This window comes from Talpa europaea (genome assembly GCF_964194135.1).
Source record: "Talpa europaea genome assembly, chromosome: 8".
In the NCBI taxonomy this organism is placed as follows: domain Eukaryota; kingdom Metazoa; phylum Chordata; class Mammalia; order Eulipotyphla; family Talpidae; genus Talpa; species Talpa europaea.
The window spans coordinates 27,991,133-28,003,741 of NC_140075.1; the positions used below are offsets into that span (position 1 = coordinate 27,991,133).

Below are 12,609 nucleotides of genomic sequence, written 5' to 3' on the forward strand. Positions count from 1 at the left end.
TAAAAATGCTGAGTTATATAAACACCATGGAGAATTTCAGGTGGTTGTGGTTGTATATTTATATACATTTTAAATTTTCTTCAAAATAATGTATTTTCTACGTGGCATAAAGGCCTGAAATGAATGTGTATTTCTAATACATTTTTCCTTTTTCATTTTCAAAATTATGGACAGTGAGTTGGTGTTACAACGATATAGAGTTGCATTTTTAATCACCAAGACCCATGAATAGGAGGGGCAGGATACTTATAATGGGGGTTCTCTTTCTTTAGTCATTTCAGTTTGCAGAGACCTGTCCAGCAAAAAAAAAAAAAATATATGAAACAGGCTATATTTTTATTTCATCTCTAGATACCAAAAAAAAGAAGAATATTTGCATTGTATATTAAATTGACCATAGTGCCAGAACCTTATGATGCTACATTACATAATCACTAATCTATTATTATTATATACATATTTACACGCAGGCATAAATACACACATACTTTGCATATAAACTTGTGCAAGCATATTTCACTTGGACTGAAAAGTTATTTACAACTCTGTCTGAAGATACATACAACAGTGATTAACAAGTGCATAACCAATCTACAGCATGCAGATTAAAACTAAATAAACAGTGTAAGAGTTTATTTTAAAACAATTACAAGATGTTTTATATTTCTCCTTCGTCCTGAACCGTGTGTTTGGGAACGCATTCTTCATAAAAACCACATGCAAGTCTTTTTGATGGGGAAACAATTGACTTCCAACAGCCACATGTCTGCACACATCCACAAGAGATAGCTCAGATCCCACAGAGCAACTTAAAATGAGAAAGACAAAAGAAATACTAGATATGTAGATTGGATGCTCTGCTAGTCCTCTATTGGAGAAAGAGTTTTCTATTTGCTTATGAATTGAAATAAAAGGTTTGGGCTGGGAACAAACATTTGAATCACAAGTAGGTTTTGTTTTTATTGTTGATGAAGCCCCTCATGAACAACAAACTTGACGAAAAGCATCAAATCATTCCACCATCCTCTTGTCATCCTTCATTTGAAAATTGTTTGTTTTATTGACTTGATCCAAATGTATATAGTGGAACAGTAGTGCTTGAGCATTGTTTTTAAAGATGTTATCATGGTAATTCAGCTCATCGAGAAGTATTACATCAATTTCATGAGTTTTCCCTTATTCCCTCTATAGAGAAAACTGTAACAGCACGAGTTCTGCCACCCTTTACCTTCATATTACATTGCCAGAAGGGATGTAAAAGTAAAAATTTTTTTTTAACAGATGAAGTGACTTTCTGGAACACAGATCATCCAAGTTAATGCCACAAACATAAGCTACATCTTTATACTAGAGGTATTTTAGGCACAAAAATGGGCCCTTGGGGTTCACTGTATCAAGCATGTCTACCAAGTCTGAACCTCTTTTTTTCTGGAAAACAAATCTCTACCTGACATGCTCACTTAGAGCCTTGCTTCCCGCAGTTCTCATAACTTATTCCAGCTGTTTATTTCCATTTATGTGAACACGTTGTGGCAGTGTTCTGCATTTACTCCTCTTTGCTCATGTTTAGATTCTGCCCCATAACTTCTGAATCCCCTCACAGTGGGAAACAATTCTCTGAACTTCATGCAGTGATTCTGTAACTCTCATTCCCTAGCTTACTTCCACCTGATTGCTAAATGCTTTAAATATGCTCCTTCGAATGCAATCATTTTCATTCCTTTTATCTGAATTATAGGTTGCTTTTTCATATACTTCCTAAATGTGGTGACATTTAAATCAAAATGAGTAGCTAGATAAACTTGTTAGTGTAAAACTGTTGACTTCATGCTTGAATCATTCCTCGGGAACAGGTGGATCCCAATTTGTATACTGGGCTTGTAATTAGTCTTCGGCATCTGGACTTCTGTTCATCTCTTTTCTAAGTGTTGTGAATGTTTCTCAAAGTTAAATGACTGTTATAAATTGCTGTGTAAATACACGGCATAGTGAGAGACAGTGTAAGCACAAACCATAAAGCCAGACTGCTTGGGTTCAAAACCTGACCTTGTGCCTCAGTTTTTTCATCTGTAAAATGGGGATAATCACAGTGCCCACCCCCTGCCCTGCCATTAGGTACTTATGAATAGCACATTTGTTTGTGTAAAGCACTTGAAACACTGCCTGTTGCATAATAGTATGCAGTAATGTGAGTTACCTCTTTATTGTTTGTTATTAGAATGATTACATCATTTATTTGTATTTAGACGTCTTTATAGCTATAATATCTGGTCAAGGACCCTCTGACAGCTGTGGGGGCATAAAAGCTAAACGGGTTTCAGGAAATCTACCAGGAAGTTGGTTATTAAAGCTAATTTAGCAAAACGATGTAGTGTAGTTGGAAATCTCTAAATTCCTGCATCTACCTCTCATTTCAGCACTCTCTGAAGAAGATGCTTCAAGGAAAAGTCTAACAATAGAAAGTTAATAGATTTTTCTCTATAAGTAAAAATACTATCCAAGAAATTTCTGCATTTTAAGATACAGAAGTACAGCAAGGAAGAGGGTAGTATTTTTTTTTTTTTATATTTTTTTTTAAAAGAGAGTAAGCAAGTCCTTTCTGCATTGTGGGAGCAAATTTTGTGTTTGTACCTCTGAGTTCTGAGTTTCTCAGTTATAACAAACTTTGGAGTGGAAGATATGATTTATAACTTGAACCTTGTCTGTCCAACATTACAATCTGACATCCCCAGAGATTATCTAAAGATAGCTAAATTTTTCTGGAAGACTAAGAATTTACTCACTGAAGTTTTTAAACTATTCTTGGTGACAATCTTAAAATTAAAAAAAAAAATCTTAGAGATTGCACTGTCTTTTTTAACTAAACAAATTGTGCCCAGCACCTGTTTTTCCTCGACTGTCCTCAGCGTCTGTTGAGATTGACAGAATTTATTTGTCCCAACACCAAATAGTCTCGCATTGCCACAACTGGGTTTTTTAAGGATGTCTTTTCCCTATTTGTCAACAGTGCCTGTGATTGGAAAAATACTGTACCTGCAACATCCTCCCACACCCATCCCCACCCCCTTCATATTAGTACCTGTAGAAGCCCATAATTAAGTTTAACACCAGAACATAACTGGAGAAAACATGCAGAATTCTTCCATTTTCTATTTGATTTTTTTAGACCTTTTTGGGCGGGCCATCATCCGTAATGTGCAGCATGGAGGGATAGTAGCACATTGGTCTAAGTTAGAAAGCAGGGAACTGTTAGTATAAAAGCACAGTTTCTTCATACCTGAAATCTGCCTTGAGGAACAGTTGCTACTTACTGATAATCTCATTCAGCAGCCCCTTCTCATGTAAGCTCTGGGTACAAGCCTAATTAGAAAAAGCCAATAATAGGATTTCTCAAGCCTGTACTATATTTATCTTTTGCCATATAACAGATCACCCCAAAACTAAATGATTTAAAATAACACGCACTTGTCTCACTTTTTCTGTGAATCAAAAAGATAGGTGACATGTCTTTGCTGGTCCTCTTCATCCTCTCCCACCTCACACCCTTCCCAAAGACTCAGACACTGACGGGACATCAGGTTGCACATTAGACAAAGTGAATCCCCCCTTTTAGAACCTTTTTCTTGGGAGTTATAATTGGGTGAATAAACTCAGTATTGGGGGGGAGGCAAAAAATATTTGAACAAACCACATCCGTCCCTTCTGGCAGCTTCCTATCTTTTCTGACTCCCATTCTGTGAGTGCCCTGGTGCCTCCTCTCAGCTCTCAGACTCATGGGGTGATGGGTCCCAAAACTCTTTTTAAGAGAAGAAAAGGGAAACAAAAGGCTGCATTGAAAGTGTTGACCCAGGGTCCGTGGTCTCATCTGAAGGTTTGACTGGGGAAAAACCCACTTCCGAGCTCACTCAGTGGCTGTTGGCAGGATTCAGTTCCTCTTGAGCTTTACTGGCTGTTAACAACATTCTTCCTTCACTTCCTTGCTATCTGGGCACCTCTCAAATAGCTGTTTGATGAAAGTGCCCAAGTCAGACGTGCCCTCCCAACCCCCACCCCCCACCCATCACTTTTGCTGTATTCTTTGTTAGCAGCAGTCCCTAGGCCCAGTGCACACTCAGGAGGAGGGGATTACACACAGGCACGAATCCCAAGAAGCAGGGATCACTGAGGCCACCTTAGAAGTCTGCAAATCACTGCATCCCTTTGCTGAAACACAGCTATGCCATCCCTCCTACAGATGGCAGTGGCAAGACTTGCTCTCAGTGGAGGGAGGCCTAAATGGGACCTGTACAATAGCTAAGTATCTTTCTTTCTAAGTGCCTTTCCTTTCACTTTTTTATTGGGAAGATGAACCTTGTGCAAGTTACAAATTTTGCTAAGTATTTTCATGCTGCCTTAATGTCTCTTAACACTAGTCAATCACAGAATCTGCCTCATGTATGCTGTCTACCTGTGCATAACACATCCAATTGTAGGATGTCAAACCAATCAGTGTCCCCGATCTTGCCAAATAGGAAATTCTTCAAAACAAAAACAATTTTGCTCCCCCCATGTGATTGTAACTGTGCATTCCATCTACTCAGAAAATACTTAATAACTGGATGCTATTTTATCTTATTTTTTTTAAAGATTTATTTATTTATTTATAGAAGAACCGGGGTATAGGCCAGATGCGTGGGAGGGTGAGAGGATTCACCAGAGACAGAGTGGGGAACAGAACAGGCAGACTGACGAAATACACTGCTGAGGGGAGCAGCGGGGTGGCAGGAGAGGTCTGCACGCCATGTAGGCCCCTCGCCGGCCAGCCAGGATTAAACCGGTGCTGCAGAGGCTGCGGACAGCTTCACGGCACGGCGCTCAACTGCCCGTGCCACCGGGGGAGGCCCTGGATGCTACTTTATTATTATTTTTTTTTTTTTCAAATAAGATACTTTTTTTTTTTTTCTGTCTGAGAACAGTGCCTGGTGTGCCTCAGGGTCTCTTACAGTAACAACCTTCCTAGGGCTTTTGCCCAAGTTTGAGGACCTCTGAATTAGTTCTCAGGTCAGGGATCAAAAATTTAAATGCCCACAGGGACCAGGTGGGCAACATAAGAAGTTGCATGGCATCAGAAGAGAGCTTGATCCTCCTCTAGTTCTTTCTTGAAACATAAAACCCTCTGAGGTTATTTTCTGATTCCTCAAACTTCATAGACATGTGAAAACGGAGAAATAGGTCTCTATAATAAGAAAATCCACAGTGCAGGCATGATGATGAATGGCATATGGCATTCATCTGGCACTGAGTCTCAGCATCCAGGAGTAACAGAGAGTGGTGGAGACTGTGGCAAACCCGAGAATGGATGTCATCTAAAAGGAGTAAGCTGTTCCTTAGCCCCAGCTGCTTGTTGCCGGATCAACTGAATTCTTAAGACCCCCGGAATATATAGCATTTTATATAAAAACACCAAATTTTTGTGTCAGCTTACATCTTTTTAGTTGGTAAGAGCCCAGCCTTGATTTAATAGATTCAGTCACAGAAATGTCACTAATTTGCAAGGCAGCTCACTCCATGTATTCAAAAGCTATAGTTTTAGGAGAACTTTTTTTCATGTTGAATCAAAATCAAAACCTGATCCTTGATTACTTTCAAGTAAGCTAAGTCTGTGCTCAAGAGCTACAGCATGGACCTAATTCCTTCTCCGCAGAGCTCTCTAAAAAACAGAAGATGGTAAATGAGCATGTTGCCACCCTGAGCACTCACTTCTAGGTCATATCTACTCTGGTATTCTGAGTATCTCAAATACCCTGGAGTTTTTCTCTGGATCAGTTTTAGACTAGAAATAGTCCTCTTCAAATATGATCCTAGAAACCCTCCAAAATGCTCTAGTTATGGTCTAACCAGTGCAAAGGGCATTTCCTCTCTTTTTCTGGTTAAAGTCTCAGTCCATGTTGTGTTTAGTAGACTGATCACTACATCACAGTGAGACAGTCACACACTACACCAGACTGCCTGGGTTCCAAAGCAGCTTCATCCACATTTTAGCTATGGGACCTTTGGCAAGATACTTGCTCTGCGCCTCAGTTTCTTCATTTACAAAATGGGGACAACAGTTGTACTGACTTCAAGGAGTTGACCTGATAATTAAATTTGTTGATATGTGTTAAATACTTAGAACATTGTCTGGCAGGTAATGAGTGCTATGAAAGTGTCAACACTTAACATTGCTGTGGCTGTTACTATTAAATCACAATGATCCAAACGCCAAGCCATGGTAATGGCTGAGTCCTGCCAACATGCCATCTCAAAAATGCCACAAACTCTCTGATCCTGTTACTACTGTTACTACTTTCTCGGCCTTGAGGATATCTGTCATGTGCCAGGCACTGTGCTAGGACTGGAGGACACAAATACAAATAAAACATGAGCTTTGCCTTCATTCAGTGTCACAATAGAGCAAAGAGACAAACAATGATAAAATAGAAATAATCTCTGGGAGACATATATGCACCAACAGCCCAAAGGCGTTCCCAGCTTTTGTTTTACAGCCTCCTATTTAATTTCTCTAAATACTTTAAAATGGAAGGAAACCAGAGAAACACATTTCAAACACATTTATAAGGTTGTCATTATTTATGAGGAACTTCATCCTTCATACCCTTAAGGTCTGTCATGGCTCTTAACTTTCACCTCCCATTTTTTCCAGAGGTATTTGTTATTTTTGCTAATTTGCTGGTGTTTATTTGCAAGCAAAATTACTTGTTTTTGCTTGTTCAGATGTCACTCACATTCCAGTCTCTGCTCCACGGGAGTTTTTAAAATCCATTTGGAGTCTTTGATCTTATTACTTGACCATGAGTATCATAACCTTAAAATTATAGCCAACCTTGAAATGTGTTTACAAAATCAATGCGGATATCCATATACATCCCATTACTGCATGTCCTCGCCTAGCAGAGAGGGCTGCAATCCCAGTAGCAGACCCACCCTCTGCTTTGCACATTCCCTCAATCCCAGGGACTCTGTTTTCTTCTAAATACCATTAATAGTCTCTTTGACTGTCATTGGTTGCAAAGGTCATGTTTGCTTTCCCAGTGATCTTATTCTTGCCCAGGAGTGCCATAATAAATGGGATAGCCATCAAAAAGATAAAATCATTCCACCCACCAGCGAGAGTTATACCGCTTGGTTTTTCAAATTATCAACCAAAATGTTCTCTTCTATTAGTTCAGATAACCAAGGAATTAATCGATTATATGAAGTCGCTTAATGTGGTCAGCCTTTTCATAAACAGGTTGTTGAAAGGTTATCTTGCCAGCATCTGATAAACTGGGTCTTGAGTTGTCAGGGAAAGTCCAGAAATACACTAAAGTAGGTATTGGGAACAAGGCCAGATCTTATTTTGCCATTAAATATCCAAACTTGTCACCTTTTAAAATTTCCTATTTCTTGATCACTCAAAAACCACATCATTCAAAACCTCTGTTTATCAACCTCCATTGATAAAAGGAAGTTGTGTTTCTTCACTTTTCATTAATGAAGCACATGTCAATTAGAGCTTCTGAGCCAAATGAGAGGTAGTATTACCTAAGTTAATATAATTCCATCCAAGTGCTAAGACACGAAGATTTGAAAGTTTCCAGGGCTTGGGCCTCCCCTGGTGACGCAGCGGTTGAACGCTGGGCTGCAAAGCTGCCCGCAGCCTCTGCAGCACTGGTTCTATCCCCGGCCACCAGCAAGGGTCCCACATGGCGCACAGACCCCTCCTGCCACCCTTTGCTCCCCTCAGCAGTGTATTTCGTCAGTCTGCCTGTTCTGTTACCCGCTCTGGCTCTGGTGAATTCTCTCACCCTCCCACGCTTCTGACTGTACCCAGTGCTTGTATAAATAAATAAATAAATAAATAAGTCTTTAAAAAAAAAAAAAGAAGAAGAAAAGAAAGTTTCCAGGGCTTTATTATGAGCCTTTGCTTATATATCCTGCAAATAGTTCCTAGACCTGTGTTATTGCATTCAAGGAGTCTTAATCATGACCCACTGCGTGAAATGTTCAGATTCACAATCCTGCAAAACCTTTTCAAGTTGCCAATTTCATCCATTGCCTCAGAAGTGAAACTAGTCCGTTTTCTGGGGCATTGAGGTGTCCTCCAGTCTGGCTTTTCTGCCTAGAAAATGCCATTTCCGTAAAGAGCTGTCATGCCCCATGTCTTTTGGCTTATGATTTAGCTGCTCAGGGAAAGTGCAGGCTCTCTTGCCCGCTCCGTGCTGGTGATATGTGTTTTTGTTTTATTAAATCTTTAAAATTCTGGACTTGTTGTTTATGACCCCTATATATTCTTTTGTTCTTTTCTATGACTGGTTAGATCACATTTTTTTTTCACCCTTTGTAAAAATATTAGTGCCTTTCTAAGGAACATCATGGTCTCCAGAATAGCTGCATATTACAATGGAGAGATGGGCTGAGCTTATTGTTAGGTGGCCCAGGACTGTTTCACTGCTAGGAAGGTCGGAGACATGGACATTAGAAACATGGATCTTCCAGTTCTTGCCAGATTTGTTTGGACAAAGCTGGGATCATTTGACACTAATCACAGAGCTTTTTGCAAAATAAAGATTTCAAACAGAATCCCAGTTGCAGACAGTTTGTGATTAAAAGTTCCTAAGAAGCCCTCAGTAGGGGAAGCAAGTTCTCATCTAGTTCTGAACTTCATCCTGTGTGCATGTTAGCCCTAGGGCCTGTCCACTGTTTGCCACAAATAACCCAGTTCTTCTGAGCCCCGGGCTTAGGTACATGTCACAGAGCTCAGTGGTCCAAGCAGCCACATCATACACGGCTTCTGCATTCCTCAAACAAGGGCAGCTGATAAGTTGCCACCTTATGGTTCTACCACTGCAGGGAGGGTATGCAGAAAGTCTGAACTTATCTTTCCTACAACTTGGCCACTCTACTGATGTGAATCCCCAAATAAACCATTCCCTGACATCCAATTGAACTTGTTCCTGTGCATACAGTATCTCACAGCCCATCCTGTGCTGTTAGTTTTGGCAAGTACTCTACAGCATATAATAAATCATGGAAGGAAAAGCTTTTTGGCCTAGCATGGTTCAGCTTGCTGTAATGTCAGACTACAGAAAGCAGTTCTGTTTTTAGACATCCTTTTACTAACCCAACATTCATAATTTATGATTTCACTGTAAAATTCCTGCAACACTACACCAAAAGTAGTGCTGCCCTTTAATTAAGTACTCTCAGTAGGAAAAACGTGAAACTGATGTGCAAAACATCTCTGTGTTCACAGTGATTGATAGTGATTACATCTTTATGAACCCAGCCTAGAGGTCTCAACTTCCTGATGGGTGAAGTCGTCTACAGGGCTACTTCCTGAGTCTGCCTGGCGGGGATAGTCACTACTATCCAAATTGTAGATAATTTGGAGGCACCATTTAGAGATATTGAGGGTTAAGCCTACATCTGTCTATACTTTGTCACAAGTCTACATGACATTATTCCTCACTTTCCTGATAAGGACCTATGAACAAATTTCATGCCATGTATGCACTTAAAGAAGTTGTAATACAGAGAATGAAGGGTTAGGGAGAAGGTGTCTTTGAGGGATCCCAGTTGTCATATGTGTTCTTTTTTTAAGACTAGGATAAATGGAGGATAGAAAAGACTTTGGCCTGGTTTGTATGAGAACAGCACATTATAGCCAGAAGACGACCTCAAGCTGTTCCATTTTTGAAATTTACCTTTCAAATATTGTTTTCATTAGTTGCAAATAGGTAAGCTTAAAATTTAAACTAGTACTCTAAACGTTAGGAGGCTAAAATCCAAACCCTGGTGCTCCCTAGCTCATCATTGCTGTTTTGTTTTGGTTTTTTTTAACTCTGGTTTTATCCTTCATCAGCTAAATAGTCACATCATAACACCTTCCAGAAAGGTAATTAGCGTAATGCATACACTAAAGACGTCAACTTCCTTGAAAGAAACATAACAAATCCATCCAAGGTGGTAATATGTGGGTTGCATAAGCTCTTTGGTGTAAGTTAAGCTACTTTCAGTCATAGTCCTACAAATCAAGACAAAAACTGTGTGTAATAATAGCACTTAATCGACTTACTAGTGTTTTAAAGATCACCTTTTTCTGGAACTATGTTGATACTATATATGCATACTATTTTCTCGTGTTTTTGCAGATTTGGGCCGGGCTTGGTCATCTATTGGTATGGATTTATCCAAGAACTGGACTGTAACCGGGAGAGGGGCATCCTGCTCAAAGCCTGTTTCCCCACGGACATTGTCACCTTGTGCCACAGCGTAGCTTGACCCTGGTGATCCTGGAAGAGAAGCTGAGAGGAAAAGGTGAATCCGGAAGCAATTTTACTTTCCTGCAGTGTAAACTGCTGGCAACATCTGCCCTGAACTTCAGCTGAACTCTGGCTGCTCGTGGTCACACCACTACCTCTTTAGACAAACATATCAAGAGTTTCTGTTTTCCTTCATCCCTTGCTGATGTGAACAGCCAAGAACTACAGACACAACCCACTCATTATCAGCATTTCTGTCTCTGTCAAACAGTTAGTTTATAGATAGTCATAATCTTTCTTCCTTCCGGATGGTTTCTCCTTGTATGCCGAACAAAAGAAAAAATGTGGAGACTGAAAGGTGTGATTTTTCAATTCTCCCAGTTACCGAATCACCCTCTTACTTTTTTTCTAAGCCTCCTTTGATTCTCTCTCCCGCCCCCTTTCTCTTCATGTACAACCACAGATACCCAGTATTGCATTACGGTCACAGAATGATCTAGCCCAATCCCGGGAAAGCTGAAGACCAGAAGTCTGAAACTACCTTCTGACTCTTACCTGCAGGGCACCCAGCCCACCGAGGTGGTAGCCTGCACGCCTGCTTCTTTTGTCCAGCCTTTACCTAACTTCTGCTGCATGGAGCCGAGGTGGCAAAATACACCCGATGAGAATTTCCTCTTTCATGATACTTATTTGAACCCCAAACATTCTCCACTTATCTCTTTTAAAACTATTAATTGCACTGTGGCTGGAAACCACACTTCCTTGGAACAAGGACCGAAGGGAAAAAAATGATGTTCGGTGCCAGCATCGACAAGAGTTTATTTTGAAACATGACTAGTTGTCGGTATGTAGGGTAGTCAGTATTTTATGAGTAAAAGTTTTTTAAAAGCACATTCTGTGCACTCCTTTGTATCTGCATTTTTATACCACATAATTATATAATAACTGATGCATTAGAAATATTCAGCTCTGAATGAATAAGTATACTAGAAATAAGCCCAGAGCAATTTCCAAATAAGCAAAATACCTTGTGTTTGTTCAGTTGAATTTATTCACTTTTTATATTGCAAGCCAGATCTCAATCTAAAGCACAATATCAATAAATTCATTATAAACACACCTGTTTTAGGAAACATTAAAAATTGCTCTGTACCCAGAAACATATTTAAGAAAATGTTTGTCCCCACATTGGCAAGACAGATAACTTTTATAATGTGGAAGAGTTGAATTTGGACATCTTAATAAGAATATAACTTTTATAAACACCTTTAAGTTAAATATATCGATCCCTTGGTTCTTTCAAAAGACTAAATATGCCATTGTCCTTTTATTCACTTTGCACCTAAAAAATGTCTGCTTGCTGCTTCTCCTTTTGAAGAACACAAACATTGGGTCCAAATGTTATTTCTGTGTACGTTGCATTAAACAAAGAAAGTGGTAGAAGGGGAACCGGTAAGGTGGTATCCAGCAAGCATCTGCTTCAGCATAAAACTGATCGTGCAGGTTTTATGAGTGAAATAGAGTGATTTGAAACCACTTGCCATTGTCTTGTTACACACACAAATTTTAAACAAAACTGTTTTTAAAGCAGTTTTCATGGCATGTTCTAAACTTTTTTCTTCATCGGGAATAAATTACATTTATCTACACAGATGTTGAAAATCCTGTTAAACCCTTGTCAAGGATTTGTTTGTTTTACATTGAACAAATTTATGATGAGGGTGTACAAATAAATTAAAAAATAAAAGAGGCGCTTGCGTTTCGTATTCGTTCTGCTACCTGGTGCCCTGACATAATGTGTTATGAGAGGGTAGTAGTGTTCTCTGGCCTTCTCTTTATGAATGAGGTTTTCAAATTCAGCCCTTAAAAGTGGGAAAGAAACCAGCATACATGGTCTACATACTATGATAAGGTTACAAGTTATTCAAAACTAAGCCTTTTCCCACATGAAAGCTAATGCAACCTCATATCTGCCACTTTTCAATTAGAGGTGTTGGGGGAAAGAAGTAATTTTCTCAAGCTGGAAGCCTAAAGCCTCCTTTTAAAAACTATTTTATGTTAGAAATACTTATCTGTGTTATCTGTATTGCTTGTTTACTTGTTTGGTGCCTTTTTGTTTATTTGTTTAAACAGTATCAACAGTCCTGGAATGCAGACATGGAATGACAATGTATTTTTATTGCTGTCGTCATTAGAACATTAACATTAAAGCCAAATCTTGTTTTATGGAGCATTCTGCAAACTGCGTTAATGAATTATGAAAGCCAGAATGCAGGAGTGTGTGTAAAACGTGAAATTAAATGATGTGCTCTCTGGCATATATGGA

General features: G+C 39.3%; 1 protein-coding gene across 6 annotated transcripts in view; it reads left to right on the forward strand.

Moving 5' to 3' along the window:
* Positions 1–10,302, forward strand: part of CDIN1 (CDAN1 interacting nuclease 1) — a gene marked incomplete at both ends in the record, with an annotated part of 207,844 nt that extends 197,542 nt beyond the window's left edge. For 4 of the 6 annotated variants that reach the window (XM_084241352.1, XM_084241353.1, XM_084241354.1 and 1 more), the window contains one exon: positions 10,173–10,302. In XM_084241352.1, coding sequence (XP_084097478.1) covers positions 10,173–10,302 — 130 coding nt within the window. The remainder of the gene's footprint in view (positions 1–10,172) is intronic. The other 2 variants (XM_084241356.1, XM_084241357.1) reach the window with 1 other exon arrangement.
* Between the last annotated feature and the right edge of the window lie 2,307 nt (positions 10,303–12,609).